Source organism: Falco cherrug, chromosome 2 (genome assembly GCF_023634085.1).
Source record: "Falco cherrug isolate bFalChe1 chromosome 2, bFalChe1.pri, whole genome shotgun sequence".
NCBI classification, from domain to species: Eukaryota; Metazoa; Chordata; class Aves; order Falconiformes; family Falconidae; genus Falco; species Falco cherrug.
In genome coordinates, this window is record NC_073698.1 from 2,889,714 (window position 1) to 2,901,009 (window position 11,296).

The window sequence follows — 11,296 nt, forward strand, 5'->3', positions numbered from 1 at the left end:
GACCAGTAGAAGCAGTGGATCCCACGGAAACAGCCGCTGGTGATGAGAAGCCCACTCCAACACAGGGGAGCTGGCACTGCAGCTGAATGCTGGGGACCTGGCCATGCAGGGGGTTGTCAGCGTCCAGGCCAGTCCCCCCCTGCCCCACCAGAAGCACAGGCAGCGGCAGGCGACGCCCTCGACCAGACCCTTTATTACAGAAGGGCTTTTACACAGCACAGACACACGCAGCCCTCCTCATGCACTGCCCCAGCCCCGCTGCACCCTGTCCCCCACAGCCCCACACCCCCAGTAGCACAAGTGTGCCAGCGAGGGCGGCAGGCGTTGCATAAAGAGGGGTCGGGGGGGGGGGGGGGAGGGGGGGGTGACAGCTGACAGCGGCGCTGTTGAGCCCGCTCTGCACCAGAGCGGGGCCCTGCAGCACGTGCAGCCCCTGGGTGAGTGGTGGGAGGCAAAGGGGGGCAGAGCCAGCCCGCCCCGAGCCCCCACTGCCATGCCAGGGGCCACCCAGGGTCCTGCCCTGCCACCCCCCTGAGGGCAGCGGGCCACCGGTCACTCCTGTACATATTGCAGCAAGGTCTCAGCCAAACATTCGTCCCCAATAAATTAAAAAGGTCCGTGTCCTGGGGGTGGTTAAAAAGGCGCCGGCCGGGTTAGGGGGTCACTCCTCAGGGGGCTCAGTCAGGAAGGGGGAGGTGACAGCGTGGGCCTGGGTGATGGCAGCCAGCTCCTTGAGGAACTCACTGAAGATGACGGCGCAGTAGACAGCATTCTTGACGCGCAGCGCTTCACTCTGTCTCTCGGCCGAGCCACGGAAGAGGGATGCCCCAGCCAAGGCCTGCAGCACCTGCCCATCCCGCACGTGCTGGAAGGCGAGCTGTGCTGCCTGGCGTGCCCGTGTCGGGCTGTTGGTGTGCCGCAGGATCAGCTCCCCGATGGATGGCTTCCGGCTCTTCACTGTGGGGATGGGGTCAGTCCTGCACCCACGGCCCAGGGCCCCAGCACCCTGGAGAGGGGCCCCCAGCCCTCTGCAGAGCCCCCAGCCCTCTGTACCATGCAACACACAGACCCCAGCGCCCGCGTAATGCAGGGGACAGCCCCCAGCCCACTGCACAGCCCAACATGCAGCCCCTGGCCCTCCCTGCAACGCAACATGCAACCCCCAAACCTCCGTGCAGCCCCCAGCCCTCTGCACGACACAACATTCAGCTCCCAGCCCTCCATGTAGCCCACAGCCCTCTGTACGATGCAACACACAGCCCCCAGCCCCTGTGAAATGCAACACACAGCCCCCAGCCCCACACACAGCCCACATCCCTGTGTACAAAGCAACGTGCAGCCCCCAGCCCTCCATGCAAGGCAATGCGCAGCCCCCAGCCCTCCCTGCAACACGACATGCAGCCCCCAGCCCTCTATGCAATGCAGTGTACCAGGGTTTGGGGGCTGCAAAATTCAACATGCAGCTGCCCAGCCCGTGCCGTGCCTCGCCGTGGCAATCACTGCCTGCCCTCACCCAGGGTCTCAGCACGGCGCAGGGAGGGCACTGCGCTCGGCGTGTCTGACCAGTCCAGCTTCCCCCGGGCGATCAAGTACTTCTTGGCTTTGAAGAGCAGAGCCGGAAAGTCTTCCTGGCTAGCAGCAAAGCTTTCGATCTTGTTCTTCACCGAGCCAAGAACCTGTGGGGCAAGGGAACATCATGATGGCCTACCCTGGGCGCATGGAGGTCCAGAGGGAGCTCTGCCTGCCTGGCCCAGGACATACCTGCAGCAGGGACTTAACGCTAGGCTGGAAGACCATGTTGGTGTTGAGGAGGAAGGAGCGCAGCAGGGGCTGGGGGTAGCAGGCCAGCTGGGCCACCAGCCCTGTCAGCAGAAAGTTGACGTAGAGCGAGTTGTGCAACATGTTCTCCAGCTTCCCAAACAGCACCGAGACGAAGGGGCCTGTGGGCAAGGGAAAGGGACATGTCAGACAGGGCCACAGGCAGCGGGGACCCCCCACCAGCACCGGCCCCACCTGTGAAGGGCTGGCTGGGGGGCGGCCCCACCGCCCGCGGTGGGCTAGCCACCAGCTGGGCCAGGGGGTCCTGCAGCCGCAGCAGTGCCCGCCCCGTGGTATCCCCCTCGGGCAGGGCGGCGAAGCTGGCAAAGGCCTCCTCCTCCTCACGGGACAGGGGCACCTCGGGGGGGTCCTGAGCAGCGGGCAGGGTCCCGCCACCACTGCCATTCTTCATCTCAGCCTCAATCTCCTGTAGCTCCTCGGTGAAGGCCTCGATGGTGACACCAGCTCCATTGGGCTCAGCCGGCACCCGGGCCAGCAGCTCCTCGATCAGCGAGTCCACCGAGGGCAGCGGCTCCCAGCCCGGGGGCTGCGGCCGGGGAGTCGGAGGGACCGTGGCCCCGTTCTGCGCTGGGACTGGCCGGTGCTCCCGCTCAGGGGGGGCCCCCACGTCATCACCCTCCCCCTGGGGGCTCCGGCGCACCTTCTTCACCACCACGTCCCCCTCGGGCCGGATCGGCTCTGCTGGCCCATGTGCTCCGTTCACGAGGGTCCCCGAGTCCCGGGCCTCAGGGCCAGGCCCCCCCATGCTGGGCTCACCACTGCTGCCAAGGGCACCCCCCTGCCCTTCCCTCGCCCCCTCCTCCGGCAAGCCCCGCTTTTTAGTCCGTGGGGTGGGGGGTCCCAGGGGGCGTGGGGCACCGAGGCAGTCAGGGCCAAGTGGGGGGCCACTGTCGAGCTGGGGGACAGAGCCACCAGCACTGGGCTCCTCGCCATCATAGGGGGCCGACCAGACACGGCAGGCCCAAGCACAGCGGTCAATGCTGCGGCGCGCATCCCGCAGGTACTCCAGGTAGTTCCTGTCCAGCTCAGACACCTCCTCCCACCTGCCAGCCCGGTGGCAGGGGCTGCCGGACGGGGTGCTGGGGGAGCGGGGTGCCGGGCCGGCAGCCTCAGGGGCTGTGCCCTGCTGCCGCATGAAGAAGGAGAGCCGGGAGGGAGTGGAGGGCTTCGGCACCGTCACCACCGAGGAGGTGTCCACGTTGGGGCTGCCATGGCCTGCAGGCAATGGTGCAGAGGAGGCTCAGCACAGAGCCGGGATGGGGATGGGGCAGCAGCCACAGTACAGGTCCAAGGGGACCCCGGTACCGTACCCTTGGACCAGGCAGCATGCTCTTCCTCCCGGTCAGGCAGCAGCAGGCTCTCGGGACGGCAGCACCGCGGGATGAGGGAGAGGAACTTGGCAGCTGTCTTCCCATAGATGTCCAAGTCCCTGACCGCCCGCTTCTGGCTCAGCATGACATGGCTGCAGGGCAGCAGGTACCTGGGGGAGCACGGGTTTGCACGCAGGGGCCGCAGGCAGGGGGAACACACACAGGGGAGCGGGACACAGCCAGGGATGGGGGACCGCGCTGGACCCCAGTGCCTCCAGCTGTGGGGCAGAAGTTGCAGCTGCCCCAAACCCACAGGCACAGCAGGGAGCGATGCCCAAGGCCATGTCCCAGACGTGGCGGCCCCCAGGTGCCGGGCAGCAGCAGGTCAGCCCCTGGCATCAGCGACACAGGGAAGTTACCTGAGCACCAGCTGGAGCATGACGTCCTCGCAGTTGAGGCTGAGCAGCGTCCTGAAGAGGCTCAAGGACACCATGCAGAGCTGGGGACAAGTTGGAGGTGAGGGAGCTGCAGTGGGGCAGGACAACAGCGCCCTGGGTGGGCAGCAGTTCAGGGAGCTGTGGGGGTCCGTGGGGGAAGCCCAGCACCTCTCACCCGGGAGTTGCTGTTGATGCGGCCCACAAGGGTGTCGAGGATGGTGCTGTTATCGTGGCGGTGCAGCAGAACAAAGCGCAGGAAGGTTTTCAGCAGGGCCGTCTCGCTGACGCTGCGCAGGAACAGGTCCAGGTAGGCTGTGCTGGCAATCATCTCCTCGATGGAGGTCTGCAGGTGGCAGAAGCTCAGCACAGGGCTGGGCCACACGTGCACCCCTGGGCCCCCCTCCCGGACACGTACAGGCAGGAAACCCCCTGCCCAGGCTGGCAGGCAGCCCGCTGTGGGGAGGTCCCTCACCTTGTGCAGCGCCGGCCCCATGACAGGGACGAGGAACCCGTTGTGGACATAGTCCACCAGCTGCTTCTGCACGAGGGGGTGGGCGACCTGTGGAGCACGGGATGTCAGGGCCATGGCCAGTCCTACTCAGGGCTGGCAGCCTCCCAGCCTTACCTGGATGACAGCGTTGCAGAACTCCAGCGAGTTCATGAAGAGAACAAGGGAGGAGACGCCAATCCAGTCCTCACGGCGCAGGAAGTGCCAGTCATCCCCGCGCACCTCAATCTTGCGGGGCAGGGAGGAGTACAGGGCACTCAGGCCCGTGGCCAGGACCTGGGAACACAGGCAGTCAGCTCCCCCCAAGCCACCAGCCCCACTGCCAGGAAGCTGTGGCACCAGGCAGCGTGCACAAGGACAGCCACCACAGTGCCCCACTCACGCTGAGCCCACCAGGAAGGTCCCACCCCCACAGCCCAGCACGGCTGCACGTATGGATCCACTTCCAGCCCTCAGCACAGCCAGCACACAGCCAGGACTGGAGCCACAGTTTGCCAGAGCCAGAAGGAGAGAAGCAGCAGGGCAGGCAGGGCAGGCAGCAGGAGGAAGGTGGGTGCAGGTGACTGCAACACTGCCCTGGCATATGCCACGGAGCCCTGCCTGCTCTGCTCCTGCCAGATGCTGGAGGCTCTGGGTCTCCAGCCATCAGACCCAACCACTCTCCTCCAAACACCAATCCCACAGGGAAGCCTGCCCTCCTCCATCCTGGTTCTAAGCAGGGGAGCTTTGCTGGGTCCTACATCTCCTGCTGTCCCCAGGGAACCCTTGTCTCCAGCCCGCTGCCAAGCCCTCCACCTCCAAGCCTTCCCTGCTCAGCAATCCCAGCTCCCCAGCCAGGGCAGGACTTCCCTCCAGGGGTGGCTGTGGTTCCTGCCCCAACAGCCAAATCCAACCCTGCATCAGCAGCGGAGCAATTCGACCTCCCAGCACCACTTTGGGGTAGGGGGGCATCACATCAGGTCCCCAGGGCAGAAGTAGGAGTTGTCATGATGGACTGTGCTGTACCGGGCAGAAGTAGGAGTTGTCGGTGATGGACTTGGCCACAGCATGGTTGCTGGCAGACATCGCCATGATGAGCAGCAGCGCATCCCTGGCCTGCTGCCCTAGGACACCCTCATGGTGGATGAAGGGGATGAGAAGGGAGAATATGATGAGGTTGGCGGGGCCCTGGTCCGTGTGGCTGTGGAAGAAGAGCTCCAGGATGGAGGGCTCCTTGGCCACGGAGACGCAGAGCTGATTGAGCAGCAGGACGAGGCTGTTCTCCAGCAGGGCAGAGCTGGGCTCAGCACAGAGGCTGAGTAGCCGCAGCAATGGTGTGAGCACCGGCTTATGCCGCAGCAGGGGCTGCCGGGCCTGGCTGATGAGCATCTCATAGAGCTTCAGCTGCTCCACCTTGCGCTCCTCGGTGAAGTCACCTTGCAGGTGCCAGCACAGAAGCCGCTCCAGCAGATTCTCTGAGGCCACAAACTCCAGGATGGGCCCCCGCGCCGCCTCTCCCCGTGGCCGGTCCTCTGCCAGCAGGTTCAGCATTTGGTAGGTGTTGTTGCGCACGGCACTGAGGTCATCAGGGGCCGGCTTGCAGCCGCGCCGCTCCAGGATGCGCAGGACCTGGGTGAGGCGAGGGGAAACACAGTGCCAGCACTGAGTGCTGGGTGGAGGGTCAGGGGGTCCCCATTACCAGCCCGGCGCCCCAGCCCCCCATCCCGGCTCACCTGGGACCAGTGGTTCTTGAAAACCATGAGGCAGGTCTCTGGGTCAGCGGTGACAGGGCTCTGCAGGCTGGCGCTGCGGGGGGCACGCTGCCCGGCTGCCCGCGGGTTCAGCTTGCTCAGCCAGCTCATCCTCTCCATCAGCAGTGTGGGGGACGGTCACAGGCAGCGGCAGGGCACCTCGTGGGCCGGACCAAATTGAACTGCTGCCTCGAGGTGCCGTAGGGGCATGAGGGAGCAGGCGGGCCACCAGGTCCCTCTCTCCATGCTGCTGCCACCCCGGGCTGGGCTGCGGGGAGAGTGGTGGCTCAGAGCAGACACAGTCACGGCAGGCACCTGGCACTGCTGGGGTGCTCAACGCCATGACCAAGGAGGAGGGGGCAGGCAGATGGGCCAGGCCTGGCAGCACAACCCATCAAGCAGTTGAGATGCACGGGATCGCCCTGGCTCCTCCTTGACACCCCGCCCCAGCCCAGGGCCCCCCCAAGCTGCCTCTTCCCTCCGCACCAATACGGCTGGCGAATGCAACAGCCCTGTCCAGCCTGCCCCGCAGCTCCCCACCCTGCCTTGTCCGAAGGCAGCTGCCCATTTCCCTGCATCACCTTCCACCACCAAACCTCACCTTGCAAGGGGAACCCAGCACCCAGAGGCTGCTTCTGCCCCGGGGCAGGGCCATGGCAGGCAGCAGTGCTGCCCACAACCCTGTGTTTGTCTTGGCTTGTCCAGCACAGCCACAGTGCTGCCAGCACGGCAGCAGGGGGCACGGATCCTGGCCAAGGGCACTCGGGAGAAGCATCGTCCTGGGGTACCTGGGCAGCTGGAGGTGCAGCCACGCTGTCCCGAGGCCAAAGCTGCCACGCCAACCACAGGATGGGCAGGTAGAGCACAGCGTGGGGGGAGCAGTGTGGGGGCAACTCCTCACAGTGATGGGCAGCAACCACCCTGCCAGGCACCACCAGCTCAGCCGCAGCCACTGGCGCGGCAAGGCAGGTCACCACAGGAGCAACAAGCCAGTGGGGAGGCACCAGGGAAGCCCTTGAGAACCAAGCAGCATCAGGACGGCACGCAGCCAAGTGATGCCGGCCCCAGGCCCCGGAGCCGAGGTTGGTACAGCCACACAGCTGTGGCTGGCACCATCAAGCAGGACAGGCAGCACGGTGGCGAGCCAGGCAGCCAGGCCAGAGGAGGCACAGAAGCACACAGAAGCAAAGTTGGTGCCAATACCGTCCCGCAACCCTGTGCCAGGCACAGCTCCCTGGGCAAGCAGCCATGGGACAGGTCAGGCAGAGCAGCCACATCACCTACCTTGGTGAGCAAGGCCACAGGGCCACAGCTCCCCAGCACTGCACAGGAGCCAGCAGCAACACCGCACCTGGTGGCTTTGCCCCACGAGTCACTGCCAGCCCTGTGTCAGCCCCAAAAGGATGCACGCTGTGGAAGTGGGGTGCTGCTCCACAGCTGACCCCAGGCCTGGCAGAGGAAGGAGTGCTGGAGCACCAGGAGGCGGGCTGGGGAAAAGGAAAGGCAAGTGTGCCAGGGCGGCACAGGCCGGGAGAGCTCTGGCTGCCAGCCCTGCCTCCACGCCCAGCCCTGTACTTTGAACCCAGGAGCCGGCACAGCCCAGGGGTGTGGGAAGCACCCAGCAGCCAGCCGGGACAGCCACCCACCCCCACATCCTGCACCCAGCAGGACCAATGGCCCAGGAGCCACCAGCTTGGGGGGCAACGAACCCCCTGACAACTGCAGCCAGAGCCTGGCCTGACAGCAGCCACCAGCTGCACCACTGCCATGCAAGCAGGCAAGGAGGGGAATGAGGTGCCCCCAGAGCCGCTGCCATGGGAAGCAGAATGCCCACAGGCCCCTTCCATGGCACTGGGCACAGGTCCTGCTCAGCACCTTCCCCTCGACCACGGTGTCTCAGCCCAACCACCAGCCTTGCCACCACAGCAATGGTGACAGGGAGCAGTGGATACCCCTGCTGCCCGCGACTGGTGGTCCCCATCCCTCAGAGATGGGATCCCCTGTTCCCACCCACAGCCACCAACAGTCCTGTGGTGGGACATGGCTTCGTGCACGAGCACCAACACAGGCACCTATCCTGACCCCTCAGCCCAGCCCAGGGTCTGCTCTCCCAGCACCCCAGCTCCACCCCACACCAGTCTCAGCACATGCTCCCTGCCCTGCAAGGGAGCTGGGGAAGGCAGTGAGGCTGGGGCAGCTGGCTGCCATCACAACCAGAGCCCATGGTGGGACATGCAAGCAGGCTGGGGCTGACCCAAGGCAGCGCGCAGGACGGGGCTCCCACCGGCCCCCACCACTGTCACCTCAGGGACGGAGGCACTGGCAGCATCGGCCCTCAGAAAGGTGGGGAAAGCCCAGCCTGGCGGCTGCAGCAGCACCAACGGCGCACCCACAGACGGTGCGGCACGATGCTGCTGCCAGGGAACCAGCAGGGATGGATATTTATAGGGCCCTGCGCCCTGGCACCCCGCCGCTGCTTGGGCCCACCACCGCACAGTGGCCCAGAGCACCGCAATGCCCAGGGAGGCAGCTGCCTGCACCCACCACTGCTGCTGGGGCCCCTGGGGAGCGCGGGGCGGGAGCTGGCCCCAGAGAAGCCACTGTAGCACCACAGCGCCTGTCCCAGAGACCCTGCGCCCATGCAGGGCCCCACCAACCCCCTCAGTGGAGCATGGAAAGAGTGACAGCACAGAGAGCTGGCGTCGGCAGCCCCTGCGCCAGCTGCCCCCCCACCCCGGCAGCTGCCCAGACCTGCCAGAAATAACCTCCCAGGGTGGCCGGGCAGCACACACTGCAGGGACAGCCAGATTAGGGCCAGGTGCCACACGTGCCGAGCACAGCAGGCATGCCAGAGCGTGCCAGGGTAGGGAGGGCAGGCACTGAGTGCTCTCTGAGGATGGCAGCCCAGTGCAGATGTGGCCAGGAGCAGCCAGCACACACAGCCCCTGTACCAGGACACGGCTCTGGGCCTCCACCTCCTGCCACTGGGCCAGGAGCAGCGCCATGGCCTGGCAAGTCACCGCCAGCAGCACACGCACACCAGGGCTCGGCAAGGAGCACCTTGCAGGGAGGCGGGTGGCCCAGGAAGCCTGGAGGGCTGAGCCTGAAGCTGCCCCCTGAGGACACAGCCCCATGGCAGAGGGGACAGAGCAGCAGCACGGGCAGGAGGAAATGAAAACGGCCATTAAAGAGAACCCAAACCACAAGAGGCAGAAAGAGGGAAGCTGATGGTGGCAGGGCTGGAGCAAGAACAGCCAAAAGCCAACACAGGCAGGGCAGGGCCCAGCACCTTCTCAAAACACATTAACGAGCAGGTCAACGGCCCCGGGGAGCTGAGCACAGCAGCGCCAGCAGCGGGAGGCAGGCACACACACCCTGTGGTTCAGGCACAGGCCAGGCATATTTATACCACGGCAGGACCAGCGTCCTGTTCCAGCGCGGGTGAGGTCTGATGCAGTTGCTAAAGTTAGACCTTGCAGAATGCCAGCGTGCTGGGGTGAGCTCTGAAGCAGACCGGTCAGGGGTAGGGGCACCGGCACCACAGCTCACACCCACACCGGGCTGCGGCCAGACTGCCGGGCACGGTGTCACCACATGAGCCCCTCACGGGAGCTGGTGAAGTGGGGTGGGCGACAAGCCAAAGCAAAGTGTTCACTGAAGCAGGGACATGATGGCAAAGAGCAGCAAAACCCAAGGTGCAGCGCACACCATGGGACATCCCCCGCCATGCAGTAGGCACAAAGGCGTGCAGCCCCATGGCCAAGCTGGCATGGGACCCATCCGCCACGTGGCCAGACTCGTGCCAGCGGGATGCTGGCTGCCACCACGCAACAGCCCCAAGAGCTAGGACTCACCAGCTCCATCCCAGCACCGGCTCCCTCCTCACCGCAGCCACAACCTCCTAACCCCAGCAGCTCCCACCACACATGGAGGGGACCCAGCCGCCAGTCAAGAGCCAAAAGGGACAGTATGGTGCTGTCAAGCCTGCCCACACACCGGGAGCATGTGTTTCACCCATCATCACCAGCATCCTGGGTCGGTCTGCAGCAAGGCATCCCAGCTGCCAGGGAGCACCCTCTTGCCAGGAGGCGGCCAGTCTTTCCTGCAGGCAGCAGCTATCCAGTGGCCGATGACACAGGGAGGCAGCCAGGGTGCCACCGCAGCCAGGGCTGGGATGCTGGGGGCACGGCTGCCCGCCCTGACCCTGATCCACACACCAGACACTGAGCGGAGCGCCCTGCCCTTGCCAAGGGCTGCACACTGGGGAGCTGCCCAGCAAAGAGCCCGGTGGCAGTGCCCAGCAGCCCCAGCCCCCACAGGGACAGGGACCAAGCCCCACACAGGCGGAGAGGGATGAGGGGCTGCAGGGGCAGGTGGGCAGCCCCAGGCAGAGGGGTGGCAGCACCTCCCAAGGGGAGGCATTCAGGTCCATCTCTGTACTCGGTGGGTACCAGACCCCCCCCACCTCTGCACCCCAGCGGGCGAGAGCACAGCGCAGGGCTGGCCCTGCTGACTACGGGGCAGCTGCGGGGTTGCCATGGCACCTGGTGAGGCCAAAGGCCACCCTGCAGCAAGCTGCCTGTGCCCACCACCAGCCTGGAGGCGCCAGGCCGCAGCTCAGCCCCATCTCGCTGCCAGCCGGGCCCTTGTGCCGAGGCAGGGGCTGTCAATGGCAGCCACCAGGAGCCGGGGGGCTGAGGTCACGGGCAGGGTGCTGGGTCCCTCCAGCTGCAGCAGGGCCCCCGACACAGAGACGCTCACCGTATCGCCATGTCCCCACTGCTGGGCGGGCATCACACCCTGGCTGCCCGGGGCTGCTGCCAACCGTCCTCCCACCAGGTCCGGGGTCCCCCCGCGCCGTCCGAGGTGCTGCCCACCCAGGGCACCCCCCACCCGGGGAATCACACACACACACACACCCCGGCGCAGGGCAGGGCTGCCTACCTGTGGGGTCAAGGTCGCGGTGGGTCCGGTCCCATCAGCGCCGCACCTGGGCAGGGGGAGAAGAGGCGTCCGACGCGGCGCCTGGACCCCCGCCCCAGCGCCGGCCAGGGCCCCCCCGGGCCGTTGACCCCTCCACACCCGCGGCGGCCCCGTCCGGCCCGGCCCAGGGCCCGGCCCAGCTCACGGCACCCGCGCACCTCCAGGCTCCGCGGCCCGGCCCGCACACGCCGCACCCCGGGGCCGGGCGGCACGGCACGGCCAAGGGCAGGCGGCCACCCGGGCCGCCCCCGTGGCAACCGGCAGAAGGGTTCTCCGCCCAGCCGGGTACAGCCCCGCCGGGCCCCGGGACGGGCAACATTTCCCCCGGCCCCACCGCCCCGCGCTCACCAGCCGCCCCCGCTGCGGGCCCCAAGCGCCCGCCGCCATCTTCCCGCCGCCGCCCGACGCACCAGCCGCGCAGGCCCCGCCCACCCCGCCCCGCCCCGCCCCGCCCTGCCCGCCGCGGGAGGTGGCACCGGCCCGGCGGGG

At 66.8% G+C, this 11,296-nt stretch overlaps 1 protein-coding gene across 2 annotated transcripts; it reads right to left on the bottom strand.

The window, feature by feature from the left end:
* Positions 1 to 335: 335 nt before the first annotated feature.
* FHIP1B (FHF complex subunit HOOK interacting protein 1B) lies at positions 336 to 11,286 on the bottom strand. Of its 2 annotated transcripts, XM_055702672.1 has the most exons (14): positions 11,156 to 11,286; positions 10,769 to 10,814; positions 7,109 to 7,311; positions 5,807 to 6,092; positions 5,100 to 5,702; positions 4,212 to 4,370; positions 4,059 to 4,145; positions 3,762 to 3,929; positions 3,569 to 3,648; positions 3,150 to 3,319; positions 2,014 to 3,054; positions 1,762 to 1,940; positions 1,514 to 1,676; positions 336 to 957 (listed from the first exon to the last, which is right to left on the bottom strand). In XM_055702672.1, the coding sequence occupies exons 4-14, from the start codon at positions 5,942 to 5,944 to the stop codon at positions 662 to 664; spliced, it is 3,084 nt and encodes a 1,027-aa protein (XP_055558647.1). In that variant the 5' UTR covers positions 5,945 to 6,092; positions 7,109 to 7,311; positions 10,769 to 10,814; positions 11,156 to 11,286; the 3' UTR covers positions 336 to 661. The 2 variants fall into 2 exon arrangements, with proteins under 2 accessions (XP_055558647.1, XP_055558646.1); XM_055702671.1 differs by lacking the exon at positions 7,109 to 7,311.
* Positions 11,287 to 11,296: the final 10 nt, after the last annotated feature.